Below are 15,400 nucleotides of genomic sequence, written 5' to 3'. Positions count from 1 at the left end.
TTGTGCGGTTTACTGAGGAGAGGTGTGCTGTTACTTTTCTAAGTGATCAGACTTATGATTTTACCCAACGGATGATAAAACAAGTGACATACTGTACATCAAAAGAGGGACCTGAGCCAAATCTAGGGACTAGAATATCACAGAAACTTGTCGGTGGGCCAGTAAGCAACCCTAGCAATGCCCCTAGATACTGCATAGCAACATGCTAAAAACATCTCTGAGCACCTTAGCAACCACATAGGAAAGCTCTAAATGTCCAAGTAATGTCCATACATATTATGCAGTAAAGTTCCTAAATGGTTTATTGGTTTTCTTTTCACAGGTCAGAAGACGTGACTGAAAGTGTGCAAGTCTGTAGGAAGCTGGGACGGGAGGGGTCAGCCAATCGGAGGTGAGAGATGAGGACACAAGGGCGGTGGGCGGCACTGGCAGTGTTGTCAATAATCTTGCTGCTGTCAAAGGAGGCGGCTCCAATTGAAGTCCCACTAGACCGTAAGTCATCATTACATCTCAAATAATCATAACTGTTTTTACACTGCAAAAAAATATATTTTCTTATTCAGTATTATCGTCTTATTTTGTAAAAATATCTAACCATCCTTAAAACAAGATACATTTACTTGAGAATAAAAATGACATAAGATATTAATTCATGGTTGTAATGAGGGAAATTCTGAGGAAAAAAGAAAACAAGACTTAATGCTGAAGTGTGTAATTCTTTCCGCCTCTAGTGCCACCGAACGGAATTGCAAAAATAAACATTGTTTTCAAAACAGCTTTCTGAATTCCTGCCATCTTCCATTGATCGAACAAACAGATAGTCCCGCCCCAACTCACACCATTGGTTGAGTCAGTGTTGTTGTGTAGGGTCTAGACAGGTTGCTAAAAATGGGAATTTTCATAGCGCCACAGAGACACAGTGTTTACTGTTTTTGACAAAATTAACCTATGAATGGCTTACTTAAAGTTGTCTCTGTATATTAAGCTGGAGCAGAGGAAATTATTTTAAAACCGAAAAAGTTACACACTTCAGCTTTTCATATTATGTTATTTTGCTTCTCCAGTAAATGTATTTTGTTGTAAGAATGTTTAGATATTTTTACTGGAAAACAAGACAAATATACTGAAGAAATACTAATAAATTTATTTTTTTTCACAGTAAAATTATTATTGCAATCAGTATCAGTAATCCATATTCTTATTGTACAGTGGGTTGGCAACGGATGTTTTTTTTTTTTTTTAATTATTATTATTATTATTTTTTTATAGAAATGCATTTTTATACAATTTACACAGTGGACATACATTCACCCATAATCCCCACCCCGATCACACTGTACATGCAGAGCTCCATAGTAAGATTGTACCACTTTAACACACACAACATAAATTATATACACTGCACATATGCATGTTTTTGATGAGGTTCTCAAACCACTCATTGAGGCTGTAATGGGTTTTGATTTTGTCATTAAGTGCAGAGTAATAGTAGTGACATCCATTTACAACTGTGCAATATTTTAAAATATCAGAATTATGTCGATTGCACACAACCAGAATTATATTCACCTAGAATAGTAGTCTCACCATTAAAAGAATGATTTAGATCCTTTTGTGTTCCATGGAAGAAAGAAAGTCGGATGGGTTTGGAACAACATGTGGGCCAGTAAATGATGACAGATTTTTTTTTTCTTTTTTTTTTTTAACTATTCCTTTAACTTGTTTGAACTGTGAAAATTCCTGCAATAAATGTGAAAAATCCAATGAATCCTACAACGAATCTTACACAAAGAAACCAATAAATCCACTCTCCCTTCTGTTATCTAGCTGCATCTGTTTCCATAACAGTAGCAGTCCAGATTTGGCTTTAGCTCTTATGAAAAATGATTTGAGAGTGCATACAGAGAGAGACAGCCCAGAGGCGCTCAATGCTCACTGTCTTCAACAATAGAGGGAGATTCGTTCTGACCAGGAGCTGTCAGCACCTCCCCAGCTCCCCCTCTTCTGATGTATTCCCAAGACACCATCATTCGCTTTTTCCTCTCTCTTTCTTCTCATTTTCCCTTATTCTCGCATTCCGTCTTTTGCATCTTCTCTCTCACTTCCTCTTTCTCAGGTTTTTACTGCAGTCTCTCATCCCGACTGTGTGAACCTCTATTGATCTGTGTAGATAGAATGGATTGGAGCACCGATCCTGCCTCTGAGCACTTCATAAAACCCCTCTAACCTCTTGACCTCTCTGAATGTATCAGCAACATGGGCTACTGGGAGATGACATCTGATCACACTATTAGTGTTAGGTTATGTCTTCATTTGGACACTTATACTCTGTCTTTAGTCCTGGTGCTTGTAGAATATGGCACATTAGCACCATCTGAAATGGGGATCTTCAATCTTTTTAAGGCCAAGAAGAGAGAAAGAGACAGAGCAGGGACCCCCTGTTCTCTGCAGTATCATATATTAATTAATTAATTGTTGCATTTTAAGCCTGGCCTAAAATAATGAAGTACCATGTTAATGTATTTATTTACATACTTTGTTATGATGCTAACATTGCAAAGATGTACTCATTAATGATGTACAGAGTCATTTACTTGAACATTACATTTGAATTTTACTTGATACATTTTAATATGGGAGGGACAATGAGAGCGTTGACATGCATGATCTTACAGCGATTATGCAAATAAGCTGACAACGGTTTTCCTTTGCACATTTAGTTTTTAACACATTACACTGATTTTGCATTGCATGTAAACACCTTTACCAAAGTTTTTATAGGTTTATCAAATGTACACAAATGCACAAGACTGTTTATGTTTTGATGTCAAAAGCAGAGAGAAACATGATTATTTCAAATCTCATGCAAATGCGGTTTTATTTGCATTGTCAGATTTTTTTTAATATACTGATTTTTGGTATTTATCAGCGTACTGGTGTGCATGTAAACACGCTTAATGAAACATTTAGCTGAACTTTAGCTTCTTAACTTTAGCTTAGGTTGAAGTTAACTTAATATTGTAATTTTTCATTTGGCTTTTATTCAAACCGACTTGCTGTGCATTGAAGGTAAACATTTTATCAGTTGATGGATTCCTTAAAAATTTAACCCACTGACCAGTCGATCTGCAGAAACACATTTTTTGGTTAAAGCATAATGCATTAAGAAATGAACTAAATTTCAAAACTTGAACTTTCTGTTTTGTCAATAGATCAGATCAATGTATTTGATCTAGTTTTTCATGTATTGCCATAAAGTGCCTGGATTGTCTTTAAAACTCCAAAATGCTTCTACAATCTGTTTAGGTGTTACTAGATTGCTTTTGGATAGGATCATGTGACATTGCATGTATATGACTTTTAGCATCTCTCCATTATCTCCCTAATGACCCTTCACTCTCCATATGCCCCCCTCCCAACACGATTTCTATTGACAAGGGTTGTCATCAGCTCCCAGCTGACCTTTGACCTCATCACACATCCGCTCAAACACACTAACACATATGTTGCTCATGATGCCCCATCCCCCGTGACCTTGCATATGTGCTAGTGCTATGATTGATGCCATATGATGAATGGCAGAGAGCCAGAGATGCACCTGTCGCTCTCCTATGAAAAGCACTAGGGACACTCGGATAGTTCTTGGTAGAGGTGCTATAACCAGAGAATGAAGGTCATATTTCCTTAATTAGCTAGGCACAAATGCGAAACCCAGTTTTGAGTCCTCCAAGAACATACATCACAATGATTGCGGTTATTATCATATGTGAGAGAACCCCCCACAGGGACTGTCATTTTAACAGACAGACAAAGGAACACAGTCAAAGATTAAATATGTTGCCACCTGGGGGAAGAAAAATGCACAGATTATGATTTGCTAATGTGACAGTGCAGTGATTCATCTTTGCTATGATGTACTGCTTTTTTAGAATTGTCCTAAAATTAATCTCTCTATCTCTCTTTCTCTCTCTCTCTCTCTCTCTCTCTCTCTCTCTCCCCCTCTCTCTCTCTCTTTTTATTTGCAACTTTCTCTCTGCTTCGCCTGCGACCCATAAACAGGTAAGTATATTTGTTAATTTTTTGGTGTTACTGTATTAACCCTCTGAAGTTTGGTCAGATCTTTAAAGGAACAGTTCACCCAAAAATGAAACTTCTCTCATCATTTACTCTCCCTCATATCATCCCATATGTGTATGACTTTCTATCTTCTGCTAAACACAAATGAAGATTTTTAGAAGAATAATTCAACTCTGTAGGTCCATACAGTGCAAGTGAATGGGTACCAAAATTTTGAAGCTCCAAAATGCACATAAAGGCAGCATAAAAGTAATCCATAAGACTCCACTGGTTAAATCTACATCTTCAGAAGTGATATGATAGGTGTGAGTGAGATGGACTTGAGCCTAATGGATTACTTTTATGCTGCCTTCATGTGCATTTTGGAGCTTCAAAATTTTGGTACCCATTTACTTGCATTGTGTGGACCTACAGAGCTGAAATATTCTTCCACAAATCACTGTGTTCAGCAGAAGAAAGAAAGTCATACACATCTGGGATGACAAGAGGGTGAACTTTTTGGGTGAACTATCCCTTTAAGAGCTATTTTTAACCATTCAGGGTGTCCAAACCACCATCGGTGATTACATTTGACCCTTTCCCATAATTCAACATGTTAATTCCCATAATTCAACATGTTATACAGTACCTCTGGAATATTTATTCCTATTTTCTATTGCAGTGGACACATGCTTTACTCTCTCAAAGTACAACATTTTGGAAAATAAAAGGATTGAAAATTATTATATTCTTGTTTTGCAGAAAAAAATAAACATTAATATATAATTTCTCCTTTTGATTTAAAAAATCATGCCTCAGAGGGACTTTAAAAGAGACATAGTACCATGTGTAATGACTGTAAGAAACATATTTTTCTGTTTAGCAGCCATTGACTAATATAAATGTGATAGTCTTATAAAAGTTATGACATTGCTGCCATACAAAGACAAAATGCAGTAACTACATCATTTTGTTATAATGGAGTAATGCCTGGAATCAGGTCTTTTACAGTAGACTTCGATTTGTCCTGAAAGAAACTGATTTGGCTCAACTATGCTCAGATCCCGAGAAAACAGAGTGAGACTCTTTTATAATCCAACTTGGCCGGACAACCAAAAAGCTTTGAAGTAATTTTTACCGGTTTTGCATTTTGTCTTTGTAGGGCAGAATAGATGACTAGTCTGAAATTGAAGCCATTTTAATCGTTTAATCCAAATTATTGTCATTGCTTTGTCTTAATAATAACAAGTCATTACAAGCTCTCCCATGTACCCTGTTTTCTCTGTCTTTTCACTTGCTTTTCATGTTCCCTTTTTCAACAATTAATGTTTTTGTCTCTCCGCTCCTCCTTGGAACTAACAGCAAAGATCCAGCAAGAGCGTAAGTGCTTCATTAACACAGATTAACTTGCTCATTAAATTAGTGCCTGGTTTTAATACAGCTTACTGCATAACTGATCAGATCGGAAATCTAAATATCTCTTTTGACAATTAGAGCAAATAAAGTCCAGAAGAACTTTTTTAAGACCCTAAACACAATGCTCAAGAGAGCACATAAGTTCAGTCTGCTACTCCAGATAAATGATAATGCCCATAATTTATTAATGCTTATTAATATTCTAATGTAAGCCCTAGAGCATGTCGTTTTGGCAGGCTGTGTCTTTAAGAGGGAGAATTACTTCAGGGGTTTGTTATCCATGCCAGAATAACCACAGATCTCAGCCAGCTAGAAGTAGAGCAGAGTATTCCAGAATCATGCCGCTAATCATGTACCCAACTTAATACATATGAATTGGCAAAGGCAGAGGCTAATATTTACATGGACTGCAACAATCTAATGACTAACAAAATTACAAATAAGACTTTGCCATCAGCATAGTATCATAGTCATGGTGATTGGTGATATTTTTTTCAATCAGAGTTCTGTCCATTTGTGCTAAGTAGTGGTGCTTGCTAAGGCTAGTTGGCTAACTGCTAACGTAGCCAAAGCATTGACAATGTGCAGTCCAGTCGAACATTCACAATGTGGGTTCTTGAGTTTCTGTGGTAGTAACAAACCTCAGTCAGTACTCAAGGGGGCAATAGAGTTCCCTTCAGAAGTCTGTGCCATTAAACTGGATTATTACTGTTATTATTCAGGTAGGTTGCTATAAATATATTTACTTTAACTTACTTGCTCAGAAATATTCTCTACAAACTGTTGCAGTTGCAGTTGAATCGAAAGAGAAAACTCAAGGACAGTTCACACTAATGTCTGCTATAGCACCCCTTGTGGCTACGTTGAGAATGCAATGCGTCCTTGCATGTTATGAATTGGGGTCTGACACACTTTAAAACGCAACTGTGCAAGAAATTGTGTTCACAGAATGTGTTGAGTATATTTCAGCCTAAAGTATTACATTTAAGTGCATAAGTTGCGTGCCCTGAAGAGTTTGTACACACAAATAAAACCTCAAATTGTGCGACTGGTGGAGGTCAAGTGTGCACTTCGTTTTTTAAGACCTTTGATAGGACTTTTTACCTGGTGGATGATATAATGGGATGAAAATCCGTAGACTTACCTATAGACCAAGGCCCACGGAACAGAATATCATAGAGAATTGGAGGTCGCCTCTATTGTCTTGGGCCAGTAAGTAACACCCTCACAACCACCCAGAACACCCTAGCAACCACATAGCAACATGCTAAATCAGAAAACCTTAGTAATGACAGTACATAGCAACATCCTGGCAACCATGCACAACACCCTAGCATCATGGCAGCAGGTTTTGCACACCACTCAATGTTCAATTCTTTATTTTATCTTTAATTTGCGAATATTTCATGTATGTCACTATAAGAGTGAATGGAACCAAAATTGGTGCTTTGAAAAATAGGGACTTATGTGTAACACTGATTTGAGTGTTCTGCCACAGTGCTGGTCAGATAAGACTCTCTCTCTCTTTGTCCTTCCCTCCACCACAGTGAAACAGCCCCCTACCATTGTGAAGCAGTCGCTGAAGGACTACATTGTGGACCCCAGAGATAACATCATCATTGAATGCGAGGCCAAGGGGAACCCAGTGCCAACGTGAGAATGGACGAAAACTTTTTCCTTTGTACTGTTGAGGCGTCTCGTCTTCTCTGTCTCTTCTGTCCTTCTTTCTTTGTCTCCATCTATCGGCACTTTTACATTTCCTGTTTGTCAGCAAACCGTTACTGTTTCAAAACAGAATCTCTTTCTGCAACTCATATGTACATTTCAAGGTTATTATAGTTAACTAAAATTATTACAAAGATGTGAACTAGCAGGGAAAAAAATATTCCTTAACTAAAATACAAACTTAACTGAAACTATGACTTTACATTACAAGTCGAGCGAAAATGGAGTAAAATTACTCAATGTAACTTACATTTTTGCTTTTTTTAAAGAAAAGAAGGGGTGAGTCGAAATTATTTTTCCGAATAACATTATGCCACACATGCTGTCGATTGAGCTTAACTTGTATTGAACCCAGAACATTCCATTAAGTTTATTATTCTTATGACATTGGCAAATAGTTTTTTCATGTTTAAGCATAAATTCTCTGAAAGTTTCTCTGAAAACAAGATTATGCTTTTTCAGTTTGCTTCTGAAGTAAATTTTTCTTGTTTTAAGAATGTTTAGATGTTTTTACTGGAAAAAAAGACAAAAATATGGACTAATAACATAATTTTTTGGCAGGGTGAAATAAAACTATTATGCACCATTAAAGCTACCTAAAACTAAAGTGAAATTGAAAACCAATTTTGTTTCATACTTTCTCTTCTCCTGTCACTCAGTTCTGTCCTTTGTCCTACTCTGTGTCAGTCTCCTATCACTTATTCCTCTTCTGTTGCTCTCTAATTAAACCAGACGGCCATTAGCAAAAGCACGACAAAGACCAGTGACACCCAATGTCCCAACCTGATTGTGGCACTGCCAGCTTTGTCCACCTCCCCTCCCTCCCTTTTTCACCCTTCTCATGCCATCTGATCTGCTGGGGTACTTACTCTGGCTCTGGTCCCTTGTGCTTGTTTGTATAAAGCAGGCCTGACCAACTCGACACAGAGTGGCCATTCAGACTGCATGTTTTTGTTTGGCTTTACAAAACCTTCCACTCAGCCTGGCCCAGCAAAGCTATTGTAGTCTAATAATGTGCTCAGTTTACTGTTCATGCTCACAGAATATTCAGTAGGTTAGTACATGGCACCCAGTCAACTCCAAGCACACAATCTACTAGTTTTTAAAGTCTGATTTGTTATGAATTTCTCCATTGTTGGCAGCTTGATTTGAAAGCACATCAACATGGCTCAACATCCATTAATATTAAGTAAAATTTTAGGATGTTTTCTTGAATCTCGCCCCTGAATCCATCTTTCTCATCATTGTAATTGGCTAAGAATGGAACCTGTTACATAAAGTGCATCAAACTGGCTGACATCCTGTGTGTAAACGGTCTGTGCAGGTTTCAGTGGCGGCGAAATGGGAAGTTCTTTAATGTGGGGAAGGACCCACGGGTCACCATGAGGAAACGTTCAGGAACTTTGGAGATCAAAAGTAGCGGAAAACCAGAAGATTATGAAGGAGAGTACCAGTGCTTCACCTCCAACGACTTTGGCACGGCAATTTCCAACAAAATCCTGCTACGAGTGTCCAGTGAGGGCTAGTGAACTCTATATTAAAATCATATTATACACACATACAAACACAAACAAGTATGCACAGTTATTCTCATAGTTTTACACAACATATGCACACATGCACATAGCAGCAAACAACCCAGATAGCACATGTATATCTCTGAGATGTCTGTTTTAGATCTTTTCATCTGGAAAGAATACAATCTAATTAACATCTGATAAACATCTTAAAAAGATCAGATTTACAAACATTCTAAATCATAAACATCTCAAAGACATCTGCTGAATGTCTTATTGACTTCTGTGACATACTAATTGACATAAGTCTTATAGACGTTTTGCAGAAGAGCAAACGATGTAAAAAATACATCTTCCAGATTAAACACATATCAAATAGACATATGGGTGATGTATGTGTGCTATCAGGGTACTAAGCAATAGTGCATTCAAAAAGGAAAATTCTGTCATCATTTACTCACCCTCATGTCTTTCCAAACTCATTTGACTTTTGTTCTTGTGTGCTATTCCTTTGTCACCAGAAATGACAAAAAAGCACAATAAAAGTAGTCTATACAATTTGTGCTAAGTCTTCTGAATATGTCATTCAAATGTATAATTTAGCACACAAAGCTATAATATGATTTTGTAAGACTTGGAATATAACACTTTTATGGTGTTTTTTGACTGTCCGTCCCCATTCACTTTCATTGCATTAAAAAGAGCAATTCTGCTATTTATCTTTTTTGTGTTCATTAGAAGGAAAGTCGTACAGGTTTGGAACAACATGAGAATGAGTAAATAGTGACAGAATTTTGATTTTGGGGGTGAATTAACAGTAATATCCACACAGATTACACAATGCATCACTCTCATAGGGTGATTTATTTGCACTTGTCACCATTGCTCAGAGTCTCCGCTGTGGCCAAAGGAGGTACTGGAGCCGGTGACTGTGCGTGAGGGGGCCTCACTCGTCCTGCCCTGCAACCCACCTCCAGGCCTCCCCCCTCCAGAAACCTTTTGGATGGACAGCTGTGAGTCTTGCACATCTCTTCCTGGGATTTCTTTCTTTTTGTTTATTGTGTAAATTCTAACATACAAGTTATATTACATAGTTTTACTCTTCAATTTACATGTAATTATCACATAAAGAGTCAGACCTCTTCAGATAATAACATGCATGGTAAAAAATATTAACATTTCCACAATTACATACACTGGCAGACAAAAGTTTGGAATAATGTACAGATTTTGCTCTTATGGAAAGAATTTGGTACTTTTATTCACCAAAGTGGCATTCAGCTGATCACAATGTATGGTCAGAATATTAATAACGTGAAAAATTACTATTACAGTTTGAAAAAAAATGTTCAGAACTTCTTAAACTACTTCAAAGAGTTCTCATCAAAAAATCCTCCACGTTCAGCAATGACAGCTTTGCAGATCCTTGGCATTCCAGCTGTCAGTTTGTCCAGATACTCGGGTGACATTTCACCCCACACTTCCTGTAGCACTTGCCATAGATGTGTCTTGTCGGGCACTTCTCACGCACCTTATAGTCTAGCTGATCCCACAAAAGCTCAATGGGGTTAAGATCCATAACACTCTTTTCCAATTATCTGTTGTCCAATGTCTGTGTTTCTTTGCCCACTCTAACCTTTTCTTTTTGTTTTTCTGTTTCAAAAGTGGCTTTTTCTTTGCAATTCTTCCAATAAGGCCTGCACCCCTGAGTCTTCTCTTTACTGTTGTACATGAAACTGGTGTTGAGCGGGTAGAATTCAATGAAGCTGTCAGCTGAGGACATGTGAGGCATCTATGTCTCAAACTAGATGATGTACTTATCCTCTTGTTTAGTTGTACATCTGGCCTTCCACATCTCTTTCTGTCCTTGTTAGAGCCAGTTGTCCTTTGTCTTTGAAGACTGTAGTGTACACCTGTGGTTCCCAACCCTGTTTCTGGAGGCCCCCCAACACTGCATATTTTGTGTTTTTACTTTTTTTGACACACCAAATTCAGGTCTTGGAGTCTCCACTAATGAGCTGATGAGTTGAATCAGGTGTTAGGGAGATATCCAAAATATGTAGTGTTGGGGGGCCTCCAGGAACAGGGTTGGGAACCACACCTTTGTATGAAATCTTCAGTTTTTTTGGCAATTTCAAGCATTGTATGGCCTTCATTCCTCAAAACAACGATTGACTGACAAGTTTCTAGAGAAAGCTGTTTCTTTTTTGCCATTTTTGAACTAATATTGACCTTAAGACATGCCAGTCTATTGCATACTGTGGCAACTCAAAAACAAACACAAAGACAATGTTAAGCTTCATTTAACAAACCAAATAGCTTTCAGCAGTGTTTGATATAATGGCAAGTGTTTTCTAGTACCAAATTAGCAATTTAGCATGATTACTCAAGGATAAGATATTGGAGTGATGGCTGCTGGAAATGGGGCCTGTCTAGATTTGATCAAAAATGACTTTTTTAAAATAGTGATGGTGCTGTTTTTTTACATCAGTAATGTCCTGGCTATACTTTGTGATCAGCTGAATGCCCCTTTGGTGAATTAAAGTACCAATTTCCTTCCAAAACAGATATATCTGTACATTATTCCAAACTTTTGGCCACCAGTGTATGTATATATATATATATATATATATATATATATATATATATATATATATATATATATATATATATATATAAAATTAGGGACATGGTTTCGGTACAGTTCAGCATTTGCCATGTTCAGAAAAAAAAAAATATTATTGCCAAATCCAAAGTGAGAATACTCTATTTGGTAACAAACACTTCAACAGGTTTGCCCTTAATAAAAATCATTGTTTTACAGTAATCAAAGTTTAACTATGGTATTTGTAGTAAAAACATAGTAACCACAAAATCAACATGGTTACTGTCATGTTTACAATATATAGTATAATCATGGTTACTATATGGAAACTACAGTATTACTGTTGTAAAACCATGGTTAATTGTATCAAAACCATGATTTCTGCAAAGAAAACCATGGTGACAGCAGTCATGGTTACTAAAATATTACTACAGGAAAACCATGGTTAATTTTCGTTAGGGTCTTAAAAATAAACAGAAAAAAACAAAAACAAATGTTCTCTAATTACTAAATCAACATTTTAACTTAATACCTGCACTATTGCGCTACATGCATCAACATAAAATGCATTTCAAACTTTACTGCACATATATTCAATATTCAAGAAGCTGTACTATATAAGCTATGTACTATGTAGCTATAAAAGAAACTTTGCTATTAAAATGGATACGAGGGATGTTGTGATGCAGTTTGAGTGTGTTAATCATTCTTGGAAATCACACATCTTCGTCAGCAGAGTAAGGAAACATATCGTTGGCAGTGAACACCTCAATCGCTTTAGTTATTGTTTTATGCCTGTTCGAATTAGCACTGAGTGCCTGCTTAAAAACTAAAGGGAGTGTGTGCAGTTTAGGCTCATCTGCGGCTCTGTGCCCAGATCTTTTCCCAGTGATTTCAGCGTAATTACCAGTATTCAGCACTCGCGTCGAACGATGTCTGCAAACAGTGCCTGTTTTGTAAAGGTTTTTTGACCATTGCTGTTGTGACTGCAAAAAGACAATGTTTCCAGACAGGAGACCTGAATAACGCAGGGGGCTTCTCTATCAGCGGCTCGTTTTCTCCACTTACCATTTTCAACTACACACAACGCTTGCAGAACAGTGATGTCATCAAGCTGACCCACGTAAAACACAGGCGGGGCTTTATTTTCTTCACAAAACCATGTGCTCAAAATGTGACAATGAACTTGAGGTGAACCGCAGTGCCAATGCTTACCGAACTGTGGGTGGCGAACCATACAAATCATATATATATACATACCTACTGTATATTAAGGCTGGGCGATAGGACGATGTAGTCGGATATCGACGATGTCTTACAAAGACCTGTAATGACAAAGAACATTACCTTTATTCACACATTTCACTGGGACAAATATAAGTTTAAATGTATGTAAATTATTATGTTCCCATCTATTTACTTATTCCTGTGATTGATTGTGTCTCATTGGACAACATTACCCCTTGTCTGGGCCATCTTTTCATTCAGTTTTTACCTTTAGTCTATATTACCATCCTTCACTCTAATCTCTTCCTCTCTCTGTGTGTCAGCAGTGTCTGTTACTGCATTAGTGCTGAGCTAATTCATGTATGCGAATCTGCATTACCTGACAAAAAGCTGAGAGAGCAGAAACAGGCATGGCTCTGAGACGTTTCAACAATCCCAGAGTCATGCAGCATAGATAAACTCACACACAAATGCACAATATACAATGTATAATACACATATCACACTTCTTGACTGTGTTTGTGATTTTTAACTCTTGTACATGTCAGTGATAAAGTCGAAGCCTGCGGTAAAGGAATAGTTCCCCCAAAAATGAAATTTCTCTCATCATTTATTCACCCTCATGCCATCCCAGATGTATATGACTTTCTTTCTTCTGAAAAACACAAACAAAAATTTTTAGAAGAATATCTCAGCTTTATAGGTCCATACAATGCAAGTGAATGGGGTCCAAAACTTTGAAGCTCCAAAAAGCACAAAAAGGCATCATAAAAGTATTCAATACGACTCCCGTGGTTTAATCCATGTCTTCTGTAGGTAGGGGGGTTGTATGGTGCCTTGGGCAAAACCCGCTTCAACATGCCCTCAAAGTTCTTGACCCTGTGTGGGTGCCTCGTGCTGCCCCCCCGCAAGATGCCGCCCTGGGCAACTGCACATGTCACCCATGCCTAAATCCGCTACTGCGTACTTTACTTGTCGGTTATTGCATGTCCATAAATGTTATTGCAACAAATGAGACTGAATTCTCCTTTTTCCTATATCTGCAGCCATTATGCCTATAGCGCAGGACAAGCGGGTTTCAATGGGCTTGAATGGTGACCTATTCTTCTCCAATGTTTTGGCGAAGGATGCCAGCACAGACTACAGCTGCAACGCTCGGTTCGAGTTCACACACACCATTCAGCAGAAGAACCCTTTCATCCTTAAAGTGCTAACAAGTGAGTGGAGATTTCTGATGAATCAGGATATTGTTTTTCCATTGTCATCCTTAGTATGATGTACCTCTGAGCTATTGCTGTGCTGCAGTGCAAGGTGAATGTGAATATTACCATCTAGTGGTAAGGAAGTAAAACTGCAGTATGCCAGAGGCCATTTATATATTGTCTTTTTGCATTTTATTTGCAGGATGTTTTTCACCTTTAATCCATACAAATGATTGGATTCTTTTTGTTTATTGATCACAGGTTTACCAAAGTCAAGTATTTATTTTGTGATACTTTCATCAAGACCCCAAAGGGATTCATTTTATCTAATCAGCTTTCATAATGTCTGCTAGGATTTGAGGGACCATCCCCCTTCCGCCTTTACAGACTGTCTTTGTTTCAGGGCATCCATAGAGCAGACTACCAAGACCAGCCATGTAGTTAAAAAAAAATTATGAGCTTTTAACTGCATTATCATCCCAATTGCAATTCAGTGCATTTTATGTTTCCTGTATTGGTGTCTGTGTTCATAAAATGCAACTTTATTCACAGAGGAGCCTTATAATGACACCTTTCTCAACTCCACTGACCTGTATGGTGGTGAGTTCCACACACAGCTAGCCTATTGTCTGTGCGCTTCAGTAAAAAACACTTTAACCGAGCTAGTGCTTCTGTTTCTAACCACACACACCTGAGGAAATGCATTAACTGTGTGTTATATAATACACAAGCAAAGACGTTGGCTTAACATAGCATTTATAGACAGCAGAACTTATCACTCAGTGCTTAGGTTACTTTGTGTGTGTTTTTTAATAAGATGTTTAATGGGATAAGATAAGAAACGTCCTATTGCTAATTTTTTTTCATAGTTTAATCACAAGGTGAAACACATTTCAGCCCTGGCTGTATTCTGAGGGACCAATAGTCACATTTTCTTTTGTAATTGCTTTAATTATCCTAATCACCTAGCTCGTTAGAGATATGATAATGTAAGTAAGAGGATAGGCTAGATGTAAGAGACCTTTCTGTGTTCATTAATATTTCAGCAACTCTAATCCAGTGATAACCATATGCAAATCCTTACATATATCAAAGGTTGTAAGGGTGGTAGTGGATATGAAGAAAATGGGGGTTTCTCATGAAGCCTGTTAAGAAAATGTAATCTCAAAAAAATAAAAAAAAAAATAAAAATAATATATATATATATAGATATTGCACAAAACATTTTTTTTTTTTTTTTTTTTTTAAAGAGAACCATGAAGATTTTCTGTATTATTTTTATGACAGTTGGGTAATTCTTATATTTAACCTGAAATCAATAAAAAAAAATATCAAGTTATGTTTTGCACAAAGAAAATCATGCCTGCATTTAGGACCACAAATAATTTTTTATTCTAATAACACAACAGCCGTTTAAATTTTTTTTTTTATTATTGTGCTGTTGTACAATTATTTGTTTTATAATTTAATCATGCAAAATGAAAGGCAGTACCAAGGGAGTACTACTATGATCTATAAATACTTTACAATTTAAAGAATATATCATTTTTTTCAGGTTGCGGTAACGAGAGCATCATAATGACCATCTTTTTTTTTTCGCATTGCGGTATTGAGAATTGGAGGGTAAAAAGTGTGTAATGAATGAAGCCTTT

At 37.1% G+C, this 15,400-nt stretch overlaps 1 protein-coding gene across 14 annotated transcripts in view; it reads left to right on the top strand.

The window, feature by feature from the left end:
* nfasca (neurofascin homolog (chicken) a) overlaps window positions 1-15,400 on the top strand; it is a 122,070-nt gene that overhangs the window by 59,590 nt on the left and 47,080 nt on the right. For 6 of the 14 annotated variants that reach the window (XM_051673215.1, XM_051673207.1, XM_051673213.1 and 3 more), the window contains exons 3-9: window positions 323-492; window positions 5,419-5,436; window positions 7,020-7,125; window positions 8,522-8,712; window positions 9,605-9,727; window positions 13,593-13,763; window positions 14,301-14,348. In XM_051673215.1, coding sequence (XP_051529175.1) covers window positions 399-492; window positions 5,419-5,436; window positions 7,020-7,125; window positions 8,522-8,712; window positions 9,605-9,727; window positions 13,593-13,763; window positions 14,301-14,348 — 751 coding nt within the window. In that variant the 5' untranslated portion in view covers window positions 323-398. The remainder of the gene's footprint in view (window positions 1-322; window positions 493-5,418; window positions 5,437-7,019; window positions 7,126-8,521; window positions 8,713-9,604; window positions 9,728-13,592; window positions 13,764-14,300; window positions 14,349-15,400) is intronic. The other 8 variants (XM_051673216.1, XM_051673209.1, XM_051673206.1 and 5 more) reach the window with 3 other exon arrangements.

The sequence above is a fragment of the Myxocyprinus asiaticus genome, chromosome 35 (assembly GCF_019703515.2).
Source record: "Myxocyprinus asiaticus isolate MX2 ecotype Aquarium Trade chromosome 35, UBuf_Myxa_2, whole genome shotgun sequence".
Classification (NCBI taxonomy): Eukaryota; Metazoa; Chordata; class Actinopteri; order Cypriniformes; family Catostomidae; genus Myxocyprinus; species Myxocyprinus asiaticus.
The sequence above is the reverse complement of the archived record's forward strand: the minus strand, read 5'-3'. Positions and strand labels throughout refer to the sequence as shown.